The sequence below is a fragment of the Cydia amplana genome, chromosome 26, assembly GCF_948474715.1.
Source record: "Cydia amplana chromosome 26, ilCydAmpl1.1, whole genome shotgun sequence".
NCBI lineage: Eukaryota > Metazoa > Arthropoda > Insecta > Lepidoptera > Tortricidae > Cydia > Cydia amplana.
Window position 1 is genome coordinate 821,477 of NC_086094.1, and position 21,503 is coordinate 842,979.

At 38.8% G+C, this 21,503-nt stretch overlaps 2 protein-coding genes across 3 annotated transcripts in view; both read left to right on the plus strand.

Moving 5' to 3' along the window:
• Positions 1-21,503, plus strand: part of LOC134660127 (zinc finger protein 708-like) — a 290,810-nt gene that overhangs the window by 69,518 nt on the left and 199,789 nt on the right. The window lies entirely within an intron of this gene.
• Positions 2,863-6,873, plus strand: LOC134659933 (oocyte zinc finger protein XlCOF6-like). The gene is made up of 4 exons (XM_063515630.1): positions 2,863-2,899; positions 3,759-3,953; positions 4,650-6,568; positions 6,724-6,873. The coding sequence occupies exons 1-4, from the start codon at positions 2,863-2,865 to the stop codon at positions 6,871-6,873; spliced, it is 2,301 nt and encodes a 766-aa protein (XP_063371700.1).

Here is a 21,503-nt window from a genome sequence, read left to right on the forward strand (position 1 = left end):
ATCGTACTCAGATGTGAGTGTAAAAGACGAGTCGGCCGGCGTGAGCGCGGTGACGGAGCTGTACTCCGAACACGCCGTTAAAGATGAGCTCGTGCTCGGCCCCGTGCTAGTGGAGCGGCGCGTGCGCCACGCACCAACAGGTCGGTTGTGGGATCTAACTATAATCAACACGGAGACCTTCGCTAACGCTTCGGTCAACTATGAGAAATGAGGGATGGGCCGAATATGGACTTTGCCGAATACGAATATCCGGTTCAATGTTCGTATTAGCCCGAATAGTTCGGTTCAATGTTCATATTCGGCCGAATAGTTCGGTTCAATGTTCGTATTCGCCCGAATAGTTCGGTTCGAACTGCCGAATATTTACCGAATAAACAAAATCTTTTTTTGGACGTCTGCTAGCTGACGCGGATGCACTTCGCGGTCAGGCATGAGACGGTCCCGTTTCTTTTCTCAAACATTCGTGGCCTTTCCAGAGTGAAGGTTAAAAAACACGTGCGGTTTTAGCCCAACTGAATATTCGGTTTGGTATGATCTGAACCAAACACAGATATTCTATGTGTATAAGTATGTATGTATGTGGGTGTAAGTGTGTGTGTATCGTCACCCATAGTCATAGCACAAGCTTTTTTTGTTTTGGGGCTAGGTTGATCTGTGTGAGATGTCCCCTAATATTTATTTATGAGTAAATAATTGTTATAATCTGCTGGTGATTTCTGCTTTCAAAACAGATATTGAAGTCAAGCAGTCACGTGAGCTTGTCCCAGAGAGCACAGACGGAGACAGCCAAACACAAGTTCCGGAACCTGGCGTAGAGGAACTTAGGAACACCAAAGTTGGGAAAGCTAAAAGGAACAATCAAGGTAAGGAATCCGTGTAGACATGTAGTATTTCATTTGTCTGTGGCAAGGCCATCTTAAACTATGCTGGGTCCCTTGGGCAAATAAGAATTTGGGGCCCTTATGGAAAGAGGAAGCAAATTAAGAGATATTTATTATGAGTATAATCAAATATACTGTTACTGTGTGTCCTTTGGGGCCCTGTGTGCCCTTATGGTAAAGACGGTATTGGTGGTGTGATAATACTCATGCTATTGTTAGTATCGTTAGTATTGTTGATAATGCATAATGCTTAGCGTGGTCATTTATTTTACTTTACATTTTTTTGTTTCAATAATATCATAAGTATCATGCATATAATTACTGTTGAGTATGACACTCGGACAATAGTATAACTTTTGAGTGGCAGTTGTGACGCGGCCGCTGCGAGAGATGGAGACGAGTGCTGACGCCGGCAGCATGTCGCCGGCGCGCGTGAAGCAGGCGCCAGAGACGGCCCAGTCGGAAATGCGTAAGCTCATCACTACACCTTATAAAACAAAGTCCCCCGCCGCGTCTGTGTGTTTGTTTGTATATTCGCGATAAACTCTAAAACTACTGAACGGAATTTCATGCGGTTTTCACCTATCAATAAAGTGATTCTTAAAAATAAAATAAAAGAAGACATCAAAACCTACAAATTAAATGTCATTAGAGAAAATTTAGAAAAATCAGGAACAATAAAAAAGGCACAAAAAATTCTAAACAAAGAAAAACCAATTATGCCAAAACTGAAAAATAGAAAAGGAGAAGAAAAAACCAACAGGAAGGATATCAACGAAATTGCCACAATTTTTTATGAGGAGTTATACTCGTTAAAACAGACAAACCAGACAACTAGAAAACAAAATGAAGAGAGAAATCAAAATGTAGATCCGTTCACAGTTGAAGAAATACAAAAATCAATACATAAACTTAAAAAAGATAAAAGCCCAGGACCGGATAATATCAAAAATGAAAGTATACATATGATGAAACCAGTAATAGCAGTTCCACTAACAAAAATATTTAATAAAATTTTAGAAAAAAATGAACAAATACCTACTCAATGGACAGAGGCACATATATCCCTACTATACAAGAAAGGAGACCCACATGACATATCAAACTACCGACCAATTAGTCTAATGTCTAATATCTACAAGATTTTTTCAATGACACTACTACAGCGCCTCACACCTATTTTAGATAATAAACAGCCACCGGAACAAGCCGGATTTATGAAGGGTTTCTCCACAACAGACCACCTTCAGACCCTAAGTCAAATAATTGAGAAACACACCGAGTTCCAGATACCGCTTTATATAGGATTTGTCGACTTTAAAAAAGCTTTCGACTCGATTACCCATACATCTATATGGCAGGCACTAGAGAATCAAGACATACCAGAAGTCTACATACAGGTCATAAAAAAGATCTATGAAAAAAGTACAGCCAGAGTAAAAACAGATAAAATAGGAAGACAGATCCAGATCAACAGAGGGGTAAGACAGGGAGACCCAATGTCACCAAAGCTGTTCATAGCGGTCTTAGAAGAAATATTCAAAAATCTAAACTGGGAAGAAAGACAAAAAGGCATCAAGATAAACAACAAATATTTATCAAATCTCCGATTCGCAGATGACCTGGTAATATTAGCATACAGTGCAACTGAGCTCAGTATATTACTACAAGAATTAAATACACAAAGTCAACAAGTAGGTTTAGAAATGAATGAAGAAAAAACTAAAGTTATGACCAACTCAAAAAAAGTGACTATACAGATAGAGAATACATCACTGGAATATGTTGACGAGTATATATACCTTGGAAAACAGGTATCTTTCACAGACTGCACAAACAAAGAAATAACAAGAAGAATTGGACAGACATGGAAGAAGTACTGGTCCATGAAGGATATATTTAAGAAGAAACTACCAATGAAACTTAAAAAACTAGCCTTCGACTCATGCATTCTACCCTGTCTTACATATGGCAGTCAAACATGGTCACTCACAGGAGATATCATCAAACGAATTCAAGTATGTCAACGGTCAATAGAGAGAAGTGTCCTTAACATAAAATTATCAAACAGAGTTAGAAACACAGAGATAAGAAGAAGAACAAGATTTATAGATGCGGCAATACATATACTGAAACAAAAATACAATTGGGCAGGGCACATCGCCAGGATGAAAAACAACAGATGGACAAAAGTAGCAACAAATTGGAATCCAAAAATTGGTAAAAGAAAAAAGGGCAAACCAAAAACAAGATGGGAAAAAGACCTAATAGAAACAATAGGAAAAGACTGGAAAGAAAGGGCAATAGATAGACAAGAATGGAAGAGAATGTTGGACAAATACTTAAATATATTAGAAAAAGGCGATTCGGAAGAGGCCTAGGTCAAAAAGACCTTACGAACATGCATGTAGAAATATATATACACATATGATGGTTAAATGAAATGTTAACTGTTCGTATAAGAAAGGCTTTAATAATAATAATAATAATAAAGTGATTCTTGAGGAAGGTTTAGGTGTATAATTTGTTAACCCGTGCGAAGCCGGAGTAGGTCGCTAGTAGAATATACACCGAGATAAATTCAGTTCCTTCAAACAACCTGTATTATAACTTCAATTTGACTGATTTCATCTGCTAAACATATAAAACATTCTCAAAAACAGGTACCAGAGGAGAAAATGTAAATTTTTATACAAAGCCTGTGGACTATTGGAATTTAGTCTGCTGCATTACTACTTATTCATTTATACATTGAAGTGTTGGGCTGGTTGTCTCAATGGACACACATGTGGGTAGCATTGTAAACAATCTATGTTGATTCATCCATATATTTGTCTGACTTACAACTCTAATGGTAATTACAACCCTTTGCTTCAGCCCTTATTAAGGAGGAAGCCGGATTTGTGTATGAAGAGGCTTGTGTGAAGGAGGAGTGGGAGGACAGCACAGCCGGGTGCGGCGTGAGCGAGGCCGCCATGCCGGCCGGCCTGTACGACGAGCACGTGGTCAAGGACGAGCTCGTGCTGGGGCCGGAGCGCCCGCACCGCCCCATAGTCGCCCCGGTGGTGACAGGTGTGTTGATTGTTGTTTAACTACTGTCAGACTACTCCGCAAAGCTCCTCCCGACACACACACATTCAAACTACCATAACACACGCACACCAACACAGAGTCTAAATAGAGAGTAAATTCTGTAAATATGTTTTCTATTTTTCTTCAATGAAACTTGTAATTAATTCAGCTGTATTAATTAAAATTCGTTTTAGTTGTGATGTTGATGTATAGGAATATGTTTAGATGGTACATTTTGATAGTTCTAGCCAAAAACAAAATATTTATTATTTATTCTTAAAAGACATATAGCAAAGTATAATTTTATCCTCTGGAGTGGCTTACCACATAAATGATAATTTTCAATTGCTTTACTCACATTGACTATTGACAGTACACCCTACCGTTAAAGTTTAAAGTGATGATATTTAATTATAAATTTGGATTCGGTTTGTGATGTTTTATAGCTAGAGTTTTCCTCGCGTTGGTGTGGTCAATATTGTGTATTTCACTTGGTAGCTAGTTTACCCCCGTGCTTTAAAACTTTTGCACGTTTTGAAGCATCTCAAACGTTATGGATCACCAGCTCATCTATTGTCGAGAATGAAGTATGAAAGATAATTATTAGTTAAATTAAAGAAACGTATGTAACGCCACTGTTACATATTTATCAGGTCGGTATTTTGGATATTTGAGTATTATTTTGTCGTGTTACAGCGCCCACTCTCGTCTCCTCTGCGGTGGTGTCGGGTCGGCGCGGCTCGTGCTCGGTCAGGCTGGAGCGCCTGCTGGTGGACGCGGCGCGGCGCACCTGCCGGGTCGGGCGCCGCACATACAAGCTGCACGCCACCGAGCCCGCACCCACACCCCATGTCACCACCACCATCTATCAATGTCACCATTGCGGCAAACTGTTCAGGAGCAAGTCGGTTCTGAAGAAGCACGTACACACTCACTCGCCTTTACATAATCCAACCGTAGGGGATTATCGTTTAGAACGACATCAAATGCTACATGGTGACAAAAAACTGACGAAAAAGGCTCACATGATTATACACTCAGGCGAAAAGCCTTTCAGGTGTAAATACTGTGGCTACGAGAGTAGTAGAAAGTCAAATTTACGGACTCACCTGATGACTCACACAGACGAGAAGCGTTTCAGGTGTACACACTGTGACCACAAGTCTAGAACAAAAGCACACTTACGGTATCACCTGATGACTCATACAGACGAGAAGCCTTTCAGTTGTAGTCACTGTGGCTACAAGGGTAAAAGAAAAGCACAATTACAGAGACACCTGATGACTCACACAGAAGAGACGCCTTTCAGTTGTAGTCACTGTAGCTACAAGTGTAAAAGAAAAACACAGTTACGGAAACACCTGATGACTCACGCAGACGAGAAACATACCAATTGTAGTCACTGTAGCTACACATGTAGAAGTAAAGCAGATTTACAGAGTCACCTGATGACTCACACAGACGAGAAATCTTTCGGGTGTACTCACTGTGCCTACAAGTGTAGAAGAAAAGCAGATTTACAGCGTCACCTGATGACTCACACCGACGAGAAGCCTTTCAGGTGTACACACTGTGACCACAAATCTAGAACAAAAGCAGATTTACAGCGTCACCTGATGACTCACACAGACGAGAAGCCTTTCAGTTGTAGTCACTGTAGCTACAAGTGTAAAAGAAAAGCACAATTACAGGTTCACCTGATGACTCACACAGAAGAGACGCCTTTCAGTTGTAGTCACTGTAGCTACAAGTGTAAAAGAAAAGCACAGTTACAGACTCACCTGATGACTCACACAGACGAAAAACATATCAGTTGTAGTCACTGTAGCTACACGTGTAGAAGTATATCAGATTTACAGAGTCACCTGATGACTCACACAGACGAGAAATCTTTCGGGTGTACTCACTGTGCCTACAAGTGTAGAAGAAAAGCAGATTTACAGAGTCACCTGATGACTCACACCGACGAGAAGCCTTTCAGGTGTACACACTGTGACCACAAATCTAGAACAAAAGCAGATTTACAGCGTCACCTGATGACTCACACAGACGAGAAGCCTTTCAGTTGTAGTCACTGTAGCTACAAGTGTAAAAGAAAAGCACAATTACAGGTTCACCTGATGACTCACACAGAAGAGACGCCTTTCAGTTGTAGTCACTGTAGCTACAAGTGTAAAAGAAAAGCACAGTTACAGACTCACCTGATGACTCACACAGACGAAAAACATATCAGTTGTAGTCACTGTAGCTACACGTGTAGAAGTAAAGCAGATTTACGGACTCACCTGATGACTCACACAGACGAGAAGCGTTTCAGGTGTACACACTGTGACCACAAGTCTAGAACAAAAGCACACTTACGGTATCACCTGATGACTCACACAGACGAGAAATCTTTCGGGTGTACTCACTGTGCCTACAAGTGTAGAAGAAAAGCAGATTTACAGACTCACCTGATGACTCACACTGACGAGAAGCCTTTCAGTTGTAGTCACTGTAGCTACAAGTGTAAAAGAAAAGCACAATTACAGGTTCACCTGATGACTCACACAGACGAGAAGCCTTTCAGTTGTAAACACTGTGACCACAAGTCTAGAACAAAAGCACACTTACAGGTTCACCTGATGACTCACACAGACGAAAAGCCTTTCCGTTGTAGCCACTGTGACCACAAGTTTAGATTAGCAGATTTACAGGCTCATGCGATGACACACGGACGAGAAGCTTTTCAGGTGCACACAGTGACCACAAGTTAAGAACAAAAGCTCAGTTACGGAAACACCTGATGACTCACACAGACGAGAAGCCTTTCAGGTGTAGCCACTGTAGCTACAACTTGGCAAATTGCTCACAGAGAGTTATGAGTTCTCGAAGGCCCCCAACTCCCAATGGACTCAGCAGCGCCATGTCGTCTGCGTAGCTGATAATTTTAATCTGAGATCGATTATTAGATAGTTGAATCGAAGCATAGATTTCTTACGCCAACAGCAAAGCGAATAAAACAAACTCGTTTATTAAATTATAAATTGAATTTTTGTCCAATTAAGCATTTTAGGCATTTAGACTTCGACTTTTTTATATATAGATTGTTCAAATCAAAATCATCCGAGTTCCGAATCAATTTTGGCTTATACTAAATCCCTCCCTCGTCCTACGATATTAACTAGGGATAAGCGCGTTCATACAAATCCGACTGAACATTCTCGTTAAGCAACACAGGCGCCATCTGTTGTATAGTATGCGTACTACCGGCCAAGTCGGAGACATATGTTAAAGTAGACTGCACTCTCGCATCGCGCCGAAAAAAATACCTCCAGGCAAAGCGGTGTCCCTTTCTTTTCTTTAGGGCAACGACGAAGTGACAATTGAATGAATGTTGCTATTGCTGCGACAGCTAAACAAGGCATGCGCCTTTTTATTAATATAAATGTCATAATTACAAATTCCGCCGTGCCAGTTTATTAACTCAGTTGATATAATATCAAGTAGCAATAAGTGGGTGTTAAAAGATATATAATATATTAAAAAGAATACATTATATTTTTCATTAAGCACGTACCAAATATTTAACAACCAAAGAAGCTTCATATTTTCTGAATGACAACATTTAGAAAAATATTATTATTAAAGGGAAAATTCTTAAGTTAGTTTTAACCACACAGAAAACCGCCTATAGAAACCTAATATTGGCCATTTTGTTCGCGACGCAAATCACCAAACTGTGAGGTGCGGGAGGGGTGCTCACGGCGTTGCGATTGGTCGTTTCAAAAATGGCGCGCTGACACGTGTAGGCGTAGGGATGGGACATGTTCATTACAGGCAGCAGTACTGGTACCAGTTGTACCGTAATTTATTGTGGTAAAATTGATATCATTAAGTCCCTAAAAAAATTACTTACCTAATAATATTTAAACAATATGTCGGAGGCAGATCGTAAAATCGGCCATATCGAGATATTCCTAGGCATACCATGAAACGCCGCCATTTCAAGATCTGACTAGCGACTACCAGCCATATCGTTCAAACATCAACGTTTGACGATTTGCCTAGCGACGTTTAGGCATATCAAATAAGTAGGGTGTGATATTCCTAGGCATATCATGAAACGCCGGCATTTCATGATCTGCCTAGCGACGACCAGCCATATCGTGCAACCCTCAAGGGGCGATATTCCTAGGCAGATCATGAAACGCCGGCATTTCATGATCTGCCTAGCGACGACCAGCCATATCGTGCAAACCTCAAGGGGTGATATTCCTAGGCAGATCATGAAACGCCGGCATTTCATGATCTGCCTAGCGCGACCACCAGCCATATCGTGCAAACCTCAAGGGGTGATATTCCTAGGCAGATCATGAAACGCCGGCATTTCATGATCTGCCTAGCGATCACCAGCCATATCGTGCAAACATCAAGGGGTGATATTCCGAGGCAGATCATGAAACGCCGGCATTTCATGATCTGCCTAGCGACGACCAGCCATATCGTGCAAACCTCAAGGGGTGATATTCCTAGGCAGATCATGAGACGCCGGCATTTCATGATCTGCCTAGCGACGACCAGCCATATCGTGCAAACCTCAAGGGGTGATATTCCTAGGCAGATCATGAAACGCCGGCATTTCATGATCTGCCTAGCGATCACCAGCCATATCGTGCAAACATCAAGGGGTGATATTCCTAGGCAGATCATGAAACGCCGGCATTTCATGATCTGCCTAGCGACCACCAGCCATATCGTGCAAACCTCAAGGGGTGATATTCCTAGGCAGATCATAAAACGCCGGCATTTCATGATCTGCCTAGCGACCACCAGCCATATCGAGCAAACCTCAAGGCTCAAAAGGAACGTAATATTAAAAGGAACGATCTGGCAACACTGGACTCGGACGCAGCGCCACCAGTGGCAAAAAATGCAATTATTTTACGATGCGATCGGTATGAATGGAACTAGGAATTCGAGAATACATTGCTCCCATCGATCTGCCGAATCTTTTATAAGACAGATCGTGATATGCCTGAGTTAATTTTAGTCAGATCATGAAATGGCGGCGTTTCATGATATGCCTAGGAATATCTCATCAATTATTTTACGATGCGCCCGGTATGAAGCTAGGAATATCAACGAATACATTGGTCTGACCGATCTGCCGCCTCTTTTATAAGGCAGATCGTGATACGCCTGGGTTAATCTTAGTCAGATCATGAAATGGCGGCGTTTCATGATATGCCTAGGAATATCTCGATATGGCCGATTTTACGATCTGCCGCCGACATATGTCATAGGGGTTGGTCTCTGGTTAACCAGCACTTCATAACCCACAAAATAGACACTCTTCATAATGAATGTGGTAGCAGAAGTCTCCCTTTCGGGCCGTCTCGTTCGGCACGCTCGCCGGAGACGAGAGCGCAGTCTATTTTATAATGTCTTTGGACGGCGCGCGTACAAGGCCATCATGGCCGCACGCGCAATAACGATATAATGATCGCTTAAAATTTGTTTTAAGCAAGAAATCAATGTAATCTGTAATTACTTACCGATAAAATGAAATCTCATCAATTTATTACATTTTTCTGTAACAGTTTTTACACCCTTTCACAACACACCTAGACATTTTTTTAAATTGTAAAATGCATTACTACTCTTTGGTTTCATTGTTCGTAGATAAACGCCCGATTTATTTGTTGCCCACCATAATCCATACTAATTTATGGTGGGGAATAAAAAAAATGTAAGACCGTGAAAAGGACAAACAATAATAGCGCTTTCGCGGCTACTCCTACTGAAAGATACATAAGACCAGGGATGTTGCGAATATCCGCATCCGCAACCGCGGAACTTCCGCATTATTTTCAACATCCGCATCCGCATAAAATCGATGCGGATTTAATGTGGAACAGGTCGGTACAGGAACGTCTTAGCATCGGCGTAAGTGCTAGACTGCTAGGTCATTTAGTCATTAGCCAAAAAAACCTATTAGAAATTAGCAGTCAAGCGTGAGTGGGACTTAATGTACGGAACCCTTGGAACGCGAGTCCGACTCGCACTTGGCCGGTTTTTTGAAATAAAAATTACTAAAATGTAATATTTGACGTTTTTTATGTACCTATCTTGACATCCGCATCCGCGGATGTGAGCCTTTAAAAATCCGCATCTGCATCCGCTTCCGCGGATGTCAAAAATTCGGCATCCGCAACATCCCTGCATAAGACTATCCCGTTCGGTCAGTTATCCCCACCACTCATGCCCTATCCAGTTAAAATACTAGATTCATGATACAATACAATTTAAAGTCCGTCAACCAAATCTTGTCAGTAGTAAAAGGCGGCAAATTTGAAAAATCGCGGGTTAGCAACACTGTGTTCAAATAATTCCAAAACGCGTGTCATCTGTGTTTTATCTGTGGAATGTGGATCATGAATGACAGGCAGTGGGTAAAAAAAGGGCGGGAACTTCGTCGACATCAGGCGGAATTTTCGAAATTATTTTTATAAATTGTGTACTATAGCCCTTTTTGGATTACCTATCCATTTTTCGAGTAATCCGAGTTGAAGTATTTGGGTGATGGGTAAAGATAGCGGCGGCAAGGCCGCCAAACGCAAATCAGGTGAAGCTGGTGAAGCGGTACAGTCTCCACCAACTAAAATGGCGGCAAATTTTATATCAAACAAAAGAGGACTATTTAAGGACTATACCCACATATATACAGAAGACAATAAAAAAGAATATCCCATTTTACTGTCAATGTCTTCGCCTAATACCAAAATTGATGTGATGCAGTGCACAGGTATCCTGAAAACATGTCTTGGCCTAAGCCATGTTAAACCTATTGGAAATTTCATGATTAAAGTCTTCTTCACTAACAAGAAAGATGCCAACAACTTTCTTTTAAATACTCAGATGCAGGAGTTACATAGCTGGCAAGCTAAAATCCCTTATGATCACCTAGAATGCTTAGGGATAGTTAAAGTGCCTATTGAAATTACGGAAGAAGAACTTTTGAAGGACCTGAAGTCAAGTGTTGAGATCATTGGAGTCAAGCGATTCACAAGAAAAAATGCAGTTGACGGCTCAACTTTGCCAACGCCTACAGTTCTAATTACATTTCTAGGCTCGCTACGGCCTGATCACGTCACATATGATTACATCTGGTTCGACGTTAAAGAATACGTGAAGCCAATTCGCCAGTGTTACGTATGTTATAAGTTTGGGCATGGACGTGGTTCCTGTAGGAGCCCCCAGGTGTGCTCCATTTGCGGTGCTGGCCATCTATTCAAGGACTGTACAGACAAATCAAATTTAAAATGTGTCAACTGCAGCGGCCCACACATGGCTGTAAGTAATATCTGCCCTATCAAAGCTGCAAAAAATCAAGAGGTGAAGGATAGAATAAATGGGAAGACTACATACGCAACAGTATCGGCCAAAGCTCCGGCTACTTCCGGTGCTCCTATCAGACCACAGTCACAACCACAACCCAAAAAGCCCCCCCAGCGGCCTCATTCCAGAGCTCTGTTTACAGACTTAATTAATTCTGACGAGGTATTAAATGTTTTTACTAAAACATTAATGGAATTAATTCAGTCTAAACAACTGAATATGGATGCTCCTATGTGTAGTAAGGTAATAAAAGAAACTCTAATTAGTAATCTATCTACTCAATAATGTATAGTGACACCAACATTGAAAACCTTAATATCTTTCATTGGAATTCACGCTGCATCATCACTAAAATAGACCAATTAAAACACTTTATTTCTTGCAATAACATTGATATAATTTTATTAAATGAAACATGGTTGGAACCTTCCAAATCTTTTAAGTTACCAGGTTACAGGATTGTGCGCCGAGATTCTGATCGTCCTCATGGTGGCATTGCAGTGGCAGTTAAAGATAAGTTCTCTTTCACTCTGATTAACACACCTTCCAGTTATCATTTTCAAAACCTATTATTGTCTGTTATCATCGGCTCTACTGTTATTGAGATACTCTGTCTATATATACCTCCCCCTCCTAATGGTAGATTTAATTTAGAAATGTTACTCAATTCCTTTTCTAAAATTACCAGCAGGAACTACTTGCTCATAGGCGATTTTAATGCTCATAATTCAGCATGGGGATGCCGTCGTAATAACAGTAGAGGCAATGTTATTAGTTCTTTTGTAGACAAATATAACCTAGTCTGTTTAAATGATTTCTCTGAAACCACTTTTGCCCCGTTTGGTCAACAAGGTAACACTCTTGATTTAGTATTTGCTTCGCCGGTGGTTAGTTCTAGTTGTTCGTTTTCTGTCCACGATGACCTTTTAAGTAGTAACCATTTCCCAATTCTAATTAAAGTTATTTTTAATGATGTAAGCCGCTCTTCTCCACAGCATTTGGATTTCGACTCTTCTACTGTTACTCCACCTTCAGTATCAAATATAAACTTCAATAAAATCAACTGGGAAACCTTTTCTAAACTTTGCACCGGAAAATTTGCCTCTTTTGTATTAGCACCTAATCCGTTGTATAGTTACAGTAACTTCATGCAGTCTCTGTGTGACATTTTGTTGACATTTCCAAAGAAATCGTATGCTTGCCATACTAAAAAACGAAAAGCTCTTATTTGGTGGAATGAATTGTGCTCTCGGGCCGTTAATCAGTCTAAATATGCCTTATATTCTTATAAGAAGTATCCTACGTTGGAGAATTATTTGCTTTATAAACAATTTGGTGCTAGAAAGAAAAGAATTATTTCTGAACAAAAACAATTGTGTTGGGTTAAACTTTGTTCTTCCTTTAATCGAATGACTCCTTTGCAGCGTATTTGGGACCATGTTAAAAGATTTAAGTTTGCCAAATTAAACAATAACAATACAAGATCTAAATTTTTGGACAACCCATCTAATGCTCGTGATTTTTTAGATAAAATTGCCTCTTCTAATTGCGTTGACCCTGATCGTAATACTTTAGATTTATTTTTTGCCTCTGAAGGCTCCGAAATATCTCGATGGATCGGCAACTCCTTCGAATATTATGAATTTGAAGCTTCTTTGGAAAACAAAAAGAACACCTCTCCTGGCCCTGACTTCATTCCATACTCTGTTATTAAAAAATTACCTATTAATGTAAAGAAAATTCTACTTAGTATTTACAATCAACTTTGGTTACATAAAGAAATCCCGCCTATCTGGAAAGTTCAATTTGTAGTTCCTATTTTAAAACCAAATAAGGATTCTAATAGTTTAGATGCTTATCGACCCATTTCTCTTACTTCATGTTTTGCTAAGTTATTTGAAACTATGTTAAAGAATCGGATTGAATGGTTTATTGAACATAATTCTTTGATTCCAGAATTACAGTTTGGTTTTCGTAAAGGCAAAAATACTATGTATAACTTGGGTTGCTTATTAGGTGATATCAGACACAATATGAAGAATAATAAATTAACTTTAGCAGTTTTCCTGGATATAAAAGGTGCGTTTGATAATATTAATCATGAATATTTAATTAAAAGCTTACACAACCTTGGTATTCCTGGTTCAGTTCTATATTGGATTTTCAATTTTTTAAATGACCGCAGTGTCTCACTTAAAATAAAAAATAATTTGTATGGCCCCAAATCTACTTTTAAGGGAACTCCGCAAGGATCTGTTATTTCTCCCTTAGTGTTTATTTTGAGCCTCGTTGACTTTATGAAACGTATTCCTACTTACGTCAAGTATTCCTTTTACGCTGATGATTTAGTTATATACTTAGATTGTGATGATATTTCAACCGGTGAGATTATAATGAATCAGTGCTTATTAACTATATATAATTTACTACATAATCTACTTAAACTGGAAGTTAACGTAGCAAAAAGTTCAGTTATGATTTTTAGTCATGCTTGTATATTTCGCCCTAAAGTTTATTTTAACAACACTCTGTTACCATTTAGTACTTCTGAACGATACTTAGGTATAATATTAGACTCTGAATTATCTTGGACTCAGTACATTGAGTATATTTGTAAAAAAGCTGAGCTTCGCTTAAATGTTTTGAAGTCATTAGTCGGAGTCACTTGGGGTTCTGATCCTAAGATATTAAAAACGTTGTACATTTCTATGGTTCGTAGTCAATTTGATTATGGGTGCATCTTCTATGCTAACGCATCGAGTCATATGCTTAAAAAATTGGATGTCATTCAGAATAGAGCCTTACGTATTATCACTGGTGCTATGATGTCTTCCCCTATAAATTCTTTAGAAGTTGAATCTGGTGTTCCGCCACTATTTATAAGGAGAACTTACCTTATTGACAAATTTTGCCTTTCCTTAGTCAGTTCCGATAATGTTCTTGTGAGTCGGTATTTAGAGGATTTTACTGTTCCCAATTATAATTTAATATCAATGCCTTTTAGTAACACCTTAAGCGAATCTATTACATATTTAAATTTTGAGTTTCAAGATACTGTATTTTGGTACCACCTCCTGCCCTGTTTTACTTACAGCTACCATTGCCTAATGAGAGATATTCCGGTTACTATAATTAATTTTAAGACTAAATATGAATGTTATGAATTTTTAAATGATAAGTCAGATTATATTAAGATCTATACTGATGGGTCTAAAACCAATTCTCGCACTAGCTTTGCTTTCTATGATTCTTCTATTAATTCAGGCAAAGTATTTTCCTGTAATACCTCTTTTTCAATTTATTCAGCCGAAATTCTAGCTATGATTTATGCTTTGATGTACATTAAGTGTAATGATTTTGCGTCTCATAACTTTTTGATTTTATCCGATTCTATGAGTGTTCTTCAAGCTCTTTCATCAAAACAAATTGTAGCAAATGCTAATTATTTAATTTATGAGTTGCGAAAGCTATTTGATGATCTATTAAATTGTAAAATCAATGTAGAGTTTTGTTGGGTTCCTGGTCATTCAGGTGTACTGGGCAATGAAATTGTTGACTCTCTTGCTAAACATTCAGTGAATTCTGAAATTTGTAGTTTTAAAGTTCCTCGTACGGATTTATTCAAATCTATTAAAGATATCATGCTAAAGCGGTGGAATGTTTCTTTAATCAGTTCCAGAAATATTAAAGGGAAATGGCTGGCTGAGATTCAGCCTGACCCGTCAACTTCTGCCTGGTTCGAAAAAGGTAACGTTTACTCAGGCAGAGAGTTTATTAAAAGTTTGTGCAGGCTGCGTCTTGGCCATTGCCATTTCCCAGCTCATCTTTTTAGGTTAAAATTGTCGACTACTTCTGTTTGTAACTTCTGTCCCGCTAAAGATTGTAATCTAGACCATTTATTTTTTAATTGCCCCTATTTTAATGTACAGAGATTATTATTTATATGCACTTGTACTGACGTATTAAAAAACACAATAATGCCAACATCCGTACAGGAACTTTTAAGGCACTTTGTATTATATAAAGTTATATTTGATTTTGCAAAAAACACTTTCGGCCTTTTGTAGGTGTCCGGCTTTTTTATTTTGTGGATTGATAGTTTTTTTTTAAGGTGTGTGTGTAGTTTTTAAGTAGTTAAGTTATCAGTTTGTAATGTACTCAAAATGTAATTCATGTTTAAGCTGATGGCCGTGTTGCCAAAGCTTCAATAAAAAAAAAAAAAAAAAAAAATCATGAATGACAGCCGTCACCTTATTTGTTTTCATTTGGTTTTCATTCTGAATCGTTTCTGTTTCAAGAGATATTTTTGCTGTCACCATTAAATACCAATACATTAAATAAGAATAAGCAAAGCTAAGGGGCCTACAATGTACAATCATGCTCGCTGATGGTAAACATTACTAAAAATTGAGGTTATGACAAGTATTGGAAGAACTCTTTCGAACTTTTAAGATTATGTTCAGTTTTTTTGTTTTAGTGTTAAAAGGCATAAATAAAATTAAAACGTATGCCTAAATCTATCCAACAAGACCATAAATTGTGTCCTGGAAACCGTCCATAGGCCCACAAGTCTAATATTTTCAGCAATCAGTTGTGACTATTTACACCTTTTAAACAGTATTAAGAGCCTTGATTATATCGCCGTTCTTTCGCAATATCTACCTAATCCATACATGTTTGTTGCAGGATTAAATCTTGCCCAATATAAGGCGTTCGTAGTAGGTAGTATCTTTTCAGACAATACTTACCTATGGCGGTTTATGTACGTGTACAACGCAATCAAGTCGAAAAGTGACCCTTATCTTATTTACCTTTAAATTAAATAAACACCCAAATATCAGTTGTTTTATTTTTAATATGTATATTGTACAATATATACCAATCAAAAAAATTACACAGGTATGTCATATTCATCCAGAACAGTACACTAATTTACATTAACAAGTGGCATATTATATTGTAAATAACAAATATATGCACTATCTAATTATCTGCATTTTGATATGATTTTATTTTAGTAAACTTAGAAGACATAGATAGGGAACAAAGAGAATATAAGCACTACAATAGGGAGTTGTTTTTGATATCTTCAAATTTGTTCATCATTTTGATTAACATTGTTTTAACATCGCTTTTAAATTGTCCGTCCATGTTTCAATTTTTTTCAATAAACCGCGAGTGACAATTTGAATTGACGTACGCAGGGCGCGCTCAGCGGAAAAAAAAACTGTTGATTCGATGTACATTGCTGCTTTTCTTAGCGCAATACTGCTCTTTGAGTGTTGCCCTACTTTAGTTTGCTTTACATTGCTACTGACAAGATTTGGTTGACGGACTATATAATATAACCTACAGCTTGGCAAAAAAGAGTAGAACTAAAAAAGTGGCAACACCGTAGTGTCGTCCCGTTTTCTTATATATATTGGTTTGAAAGGGACGACACTAGTGTTGACACTTTTTAATTTCTACTCTTTTTTGCCAAGCTGTAAAAATGCCAAATGTCGCAAAATTGAAGCAAAATTGTATTGAATTGACATCAAAGAGTATAGTAAGTATAGTTTGAAAAATACTAATGGGAGAACCCCACATCCTCTTGTAACCAGATATGAATTGGCGGTTTTTTTTCCATTTCGTAGCTGGTTACAGTGGTCATCAAATATTATTCCAAAATGGCAACCGGTTACGAATTAGGAGTTGATTCGTAACTAGTTACGAAATGTACCTATAGTATGTTTCGTGTAATGGACTTCTTCAGAATAAAACACATTTTTTTATACGAAGTATTTAATCATGGATCATCTAGCCTAGCTGCGTCTTTTCTCGCGTTTGCTGCGGTCCCGCTTGGGTCAGCCGCCGTCACCGTGCACCGCGCGCACGTGCACCTTCAATGAAGACTTGGTGGTGGCCGTGCTCCCGCACAATGGGCACATAAAAGATTCGCGTTCACCTAGGTGTGCCTAGAATTGAATACATTATAAAATTAAAAAACCGGCCAAGTGCGAGTCGGACTCACGCACGGAGGGTTCCGCACCATCAACAAAAAATAGAGCAAAACAAGCAAAAAAACGGTCACCCATCCAAGTACTGACCCCGCCCGACGTTGCTTAACTTCGGTCAAAAATCACGTTTGTTGTATGGGAGCCCCACTTAAATCTTTATTTTATTCTGTTTTTAGTATTTGTTGTTATAGCGGCAACAGAAATACATCATTTGTGAAAATTTCAACTGTCTAGCTATCACGGTTCGTGAGATACAGCCTGGTGACAGACGGACGGACGGACGGACGGACAACGGAGTCTTAGTAATAGGGTCCCGTTTTTACCCTTTGGGTACGGAACCCTAAAAACTACCATTGGATCAAATAAACTCGAGAAATTGGGACGGGTACCGCCGTAAGTATTAACCTTGACGTCAAGGGCGCTAGCCTAGAGGTCCGCCACTGGACTGTATGGTCAATTTACAGAATAAAAACGAAATCACAATTGTAATCCCAAAAATGTATGTAACATTTCCTTCAAGTTTTGCGAGTTACGAAAACGTACGAAAATTTCATACGTTTTCGTAACTCTCGATTTTAAGGCCATTTGGTGAAATTGCGCTTATTTATAACATTGAAATCTGATGAAAAATCGATTATTATGAGTGAAACATCAACCCAAATTACAAGTCATTTTACAAACACTGCTATTATTCCCTGTAGACTAGGTATTAGACCCTTCATGTAGTTGTAGCCAGCGGTCGATTGGTAGAGAATGCCTTCCGGTATTAAGTTCGGCATTTGTACTTACATTTACTGTGCAATAATGTTTAAGTAAATAAACATTAGGTACTGTGTGTCTGTGACTCTGTGTCACATACGGCATGATCAAATTGACCAAAAATTACCATCAATCTCATATAGTCCATATGCACACAATTTAATAATCAATTTTAGATAGATAATCGAGGACTGAAAATTTAAAATTGCCTCCAAACGCACATTATAGCGTCCAAAATTGGCAATCTTGCATCAGCATCTCCATAACTCCCATTGGATCGGTCATAATCTTACAATCGAACCAAGTGGGATCGTCAAAAGATATTTTAATTTTTTCGTCCCCGATTCAAGTGTTGTTAAAAAAAATGTTTGTAGGTAATAATAGATTTTGGATGATAAATATCTAATAACATTCATTGGGATTTGATTTTGTTTGATATTTTACATTTAATATTTGCTTCGGGTTGGTGTGGTGAAAAATTTTGTGTTTCGCTCGGGGGCAAAGTTTGTTTAACCCTCGTGCTTTGAAACCCTCGCAACGCTCAAGACTCCATTTTTCGAATCACTCGCTACGCTCGTGGTTCGATTTTGGAATCTTTCGCTTGCTTTTTTTCCATGTATCTGTTTTGTTTTTATTTTAATATTATTATTATAGTTTTTTTATGTAATTCAACATTAAGAGACCTTATACATCTCTAAGTAATTGTATTACGTTAGTTTGATTTGGTAGTTGTAGTTGTATTTAATAATTGTTGATGTATTATTATTTTGCTTGTATGTAAATTCAATGTTGACGTGTAAAAGTGCCCTTGTGGCCTATTTGCTGAATAAATGTTGAAGTTGAAGTTGAAGCTCGGGTATCAATATTAGCACGAGCGGTTAAACAACAACTTTGCCCCCTTGTGAAACAAATAACTATTAAATACAGTAATACCCTAATGTATAGTATGTGTGTGTGTGTGTGTGTGCAGTGGCACATGCGGTCGCACACGGGCGAGAAGCCACACCAGTGCCCCGAATGCCCGCTCGCGTTCGCCGTGAAAGGAAACTACAACCGACATTATGACACTGTGAGTGGAGTTCTTTACTATACTTGTTCAACCAGATCTTGACAGTAGAAAAAGGCGGCAAATTTGAAAAATGTAGGCGCGATGTGATATCGTCCCATAGAAAATTTGAATTTCGCGCCTTTTTCTACTGACAAGATCTGCTTGACCAGCTATAGCTTTTATTTCAAGCCCATTTCCTTATACAGGCTGATAGCCTGAAGGCTGAATTGCAAGAAAATTGTGTGTAAGCATATTTAAGGAGCTACAATCTTTTACCTTTAAACGAGCAATACTAATTTATTTATATATATATTTCGAGGATCTCGGATACGGTTCTAACGATTTTGATGAAATTTGCTATATGGGGGTTTTCGGGGGCGATAAATCTTATCTTATCTCTGGGAAAATGCGCATTTTTGAGTTGTTTTTATGATTTCCGAGCAAAGCTTGGCCTCTCAGATTAGGGTTAATCAACTTTTTCTTGTCACACGTTGCTATAGTTACGGTCTCCTGAGTCACTCTTAAAATTCTAGGTTGTTCGTATTTAAATGAACCTAACTTGTATTTTACGATAAGACCTTTCCATAATGGGACATCTACTGAGCATGTTAGTAGAACATGGTACAGCAGTTCTTCTAACAATCTATGCTACTATTGTCTCCTCGCTGATGGGACAGAGTAACAATAAGAAATAGTTGATTGACCCATTTTTATTCGTTTCCCTAGGCCCATCGCGGTATACGTGGTTTTTTCCCGTGTCCGGTGTGCGGGCGTGTCTCCACGACCAAGGGCTCGATGCAGCTGCACGTGCGCGCCGTGCACGGCGACGCGGGCTGGCCCAAGCGAGACCGCAGCAAACGGAACAAAAGGACGCAGATAGATGACAGTGATTAAATACTTCTATTAAAAAAACCGGCCAAGTGCGAGTCAGACTCGCGCACGGAGGGTTCCGCACCATCAACAAAAAATAGAGCAAAAGAAGCAAAATAAAAAAACAAGTAAAAAAACGGTCACCCAGCCAAGTACTGACCCCGCCCGACGTTGCTTAACTTCGGTCAAAAATCACGTTTGTTGTATGGGAGCCCCACTTAAATCTTTATTTTATTCTGTTTTTAGTATTTGTTGTTATAGCGGCAACAGAAATACATCATCTGTGAAAATTTCAACTGTCTAGCTATCACGGTTCGTGAGATACAGCCTGGTGACGGACGGACGGACAGCGGAGTCTTAGTAATAGGGTCCCGTTTTTACCCTTTGGGTACGGAACCCTAAAAATAGTTTTAGTTTACCAAGGCACTAAAAGAATAAAATACTTGTTTGACAAATATTGGTCGTTTTATTGGGTATTTGATTTGACATTGACGTATAATATCTAAGGACGGGCTAATGGGGCACTAAAAATGGTACTAGTTCAGCGGTGCTACTCACGATTTCCAGCCAATCGTGGAGTCTAACGCAACTAGTTGCGACCAATAGCGCGCGTAATGCGAACTCGTCAACCAATCGCGCGCGTGATGCGAACTCATCAACCAATCGCGTTGTAGCGATTTCACACCGCTGTACTGGCCCCTGTCATGCCTCATTATTATTGCCCGTAAAGCCAGTCCCTAGATATCTATGTCAATGGTATTTGACTACTAGTCAAATCAGTTTCTTTTTTCGAACTGTCAAAACGATTTTGTTACTATAGTTTGTCAAAGGACTGTCTCATTTCACACATAGACACTATAGACACAATCATACTAATTTTAATTTTTAACAAGCAGAAACGTCTGCGAACGATGCTATTAAGCTTAGAATAGATTTAAAAGTGGAAAAATTACTGTCTTGGGTGAGACGTGAACTCACGGCCTCTGGATCATACTGTCTTTGTTTTAACGCTAGTGCTAGCACCCAAAAGAAAAGGATGAGTATAGTTTTTTTGTTCTTATTTACTGACAATTTGGTTTGACCAACTATAATATTGTTTTTATTCGTTCCCTAGGCACATCGTCCATAATAGCTTTTTTTTTTAATTTTAATGTGACTTCTGTATTTTATGTTTTTATGTATGTACCCATCTTTGCCTGATATAAACATTTTGATTGATCGCGGTAGATAGATGATCACAGTGAATAACCTTTTCGACGCCGTGTCAAACACAAAAGCTGTCTCTCAGACGCCACGTCACCGAAGTGTCACAACTGAAATTGAACTTTATGCATATGCACCTAGGTCTATGTTGCTATGTGGCCTATGACCGATTAATACGCGGTCTTTGGCATTGGACCTGCGGTGCGTATATATCGGTCATTGGCGTCCAAAAGGTTAAATACTTCGATTAAAAAAATGGTGTTTTATTCTGAGAAACATGGAGAAATATAA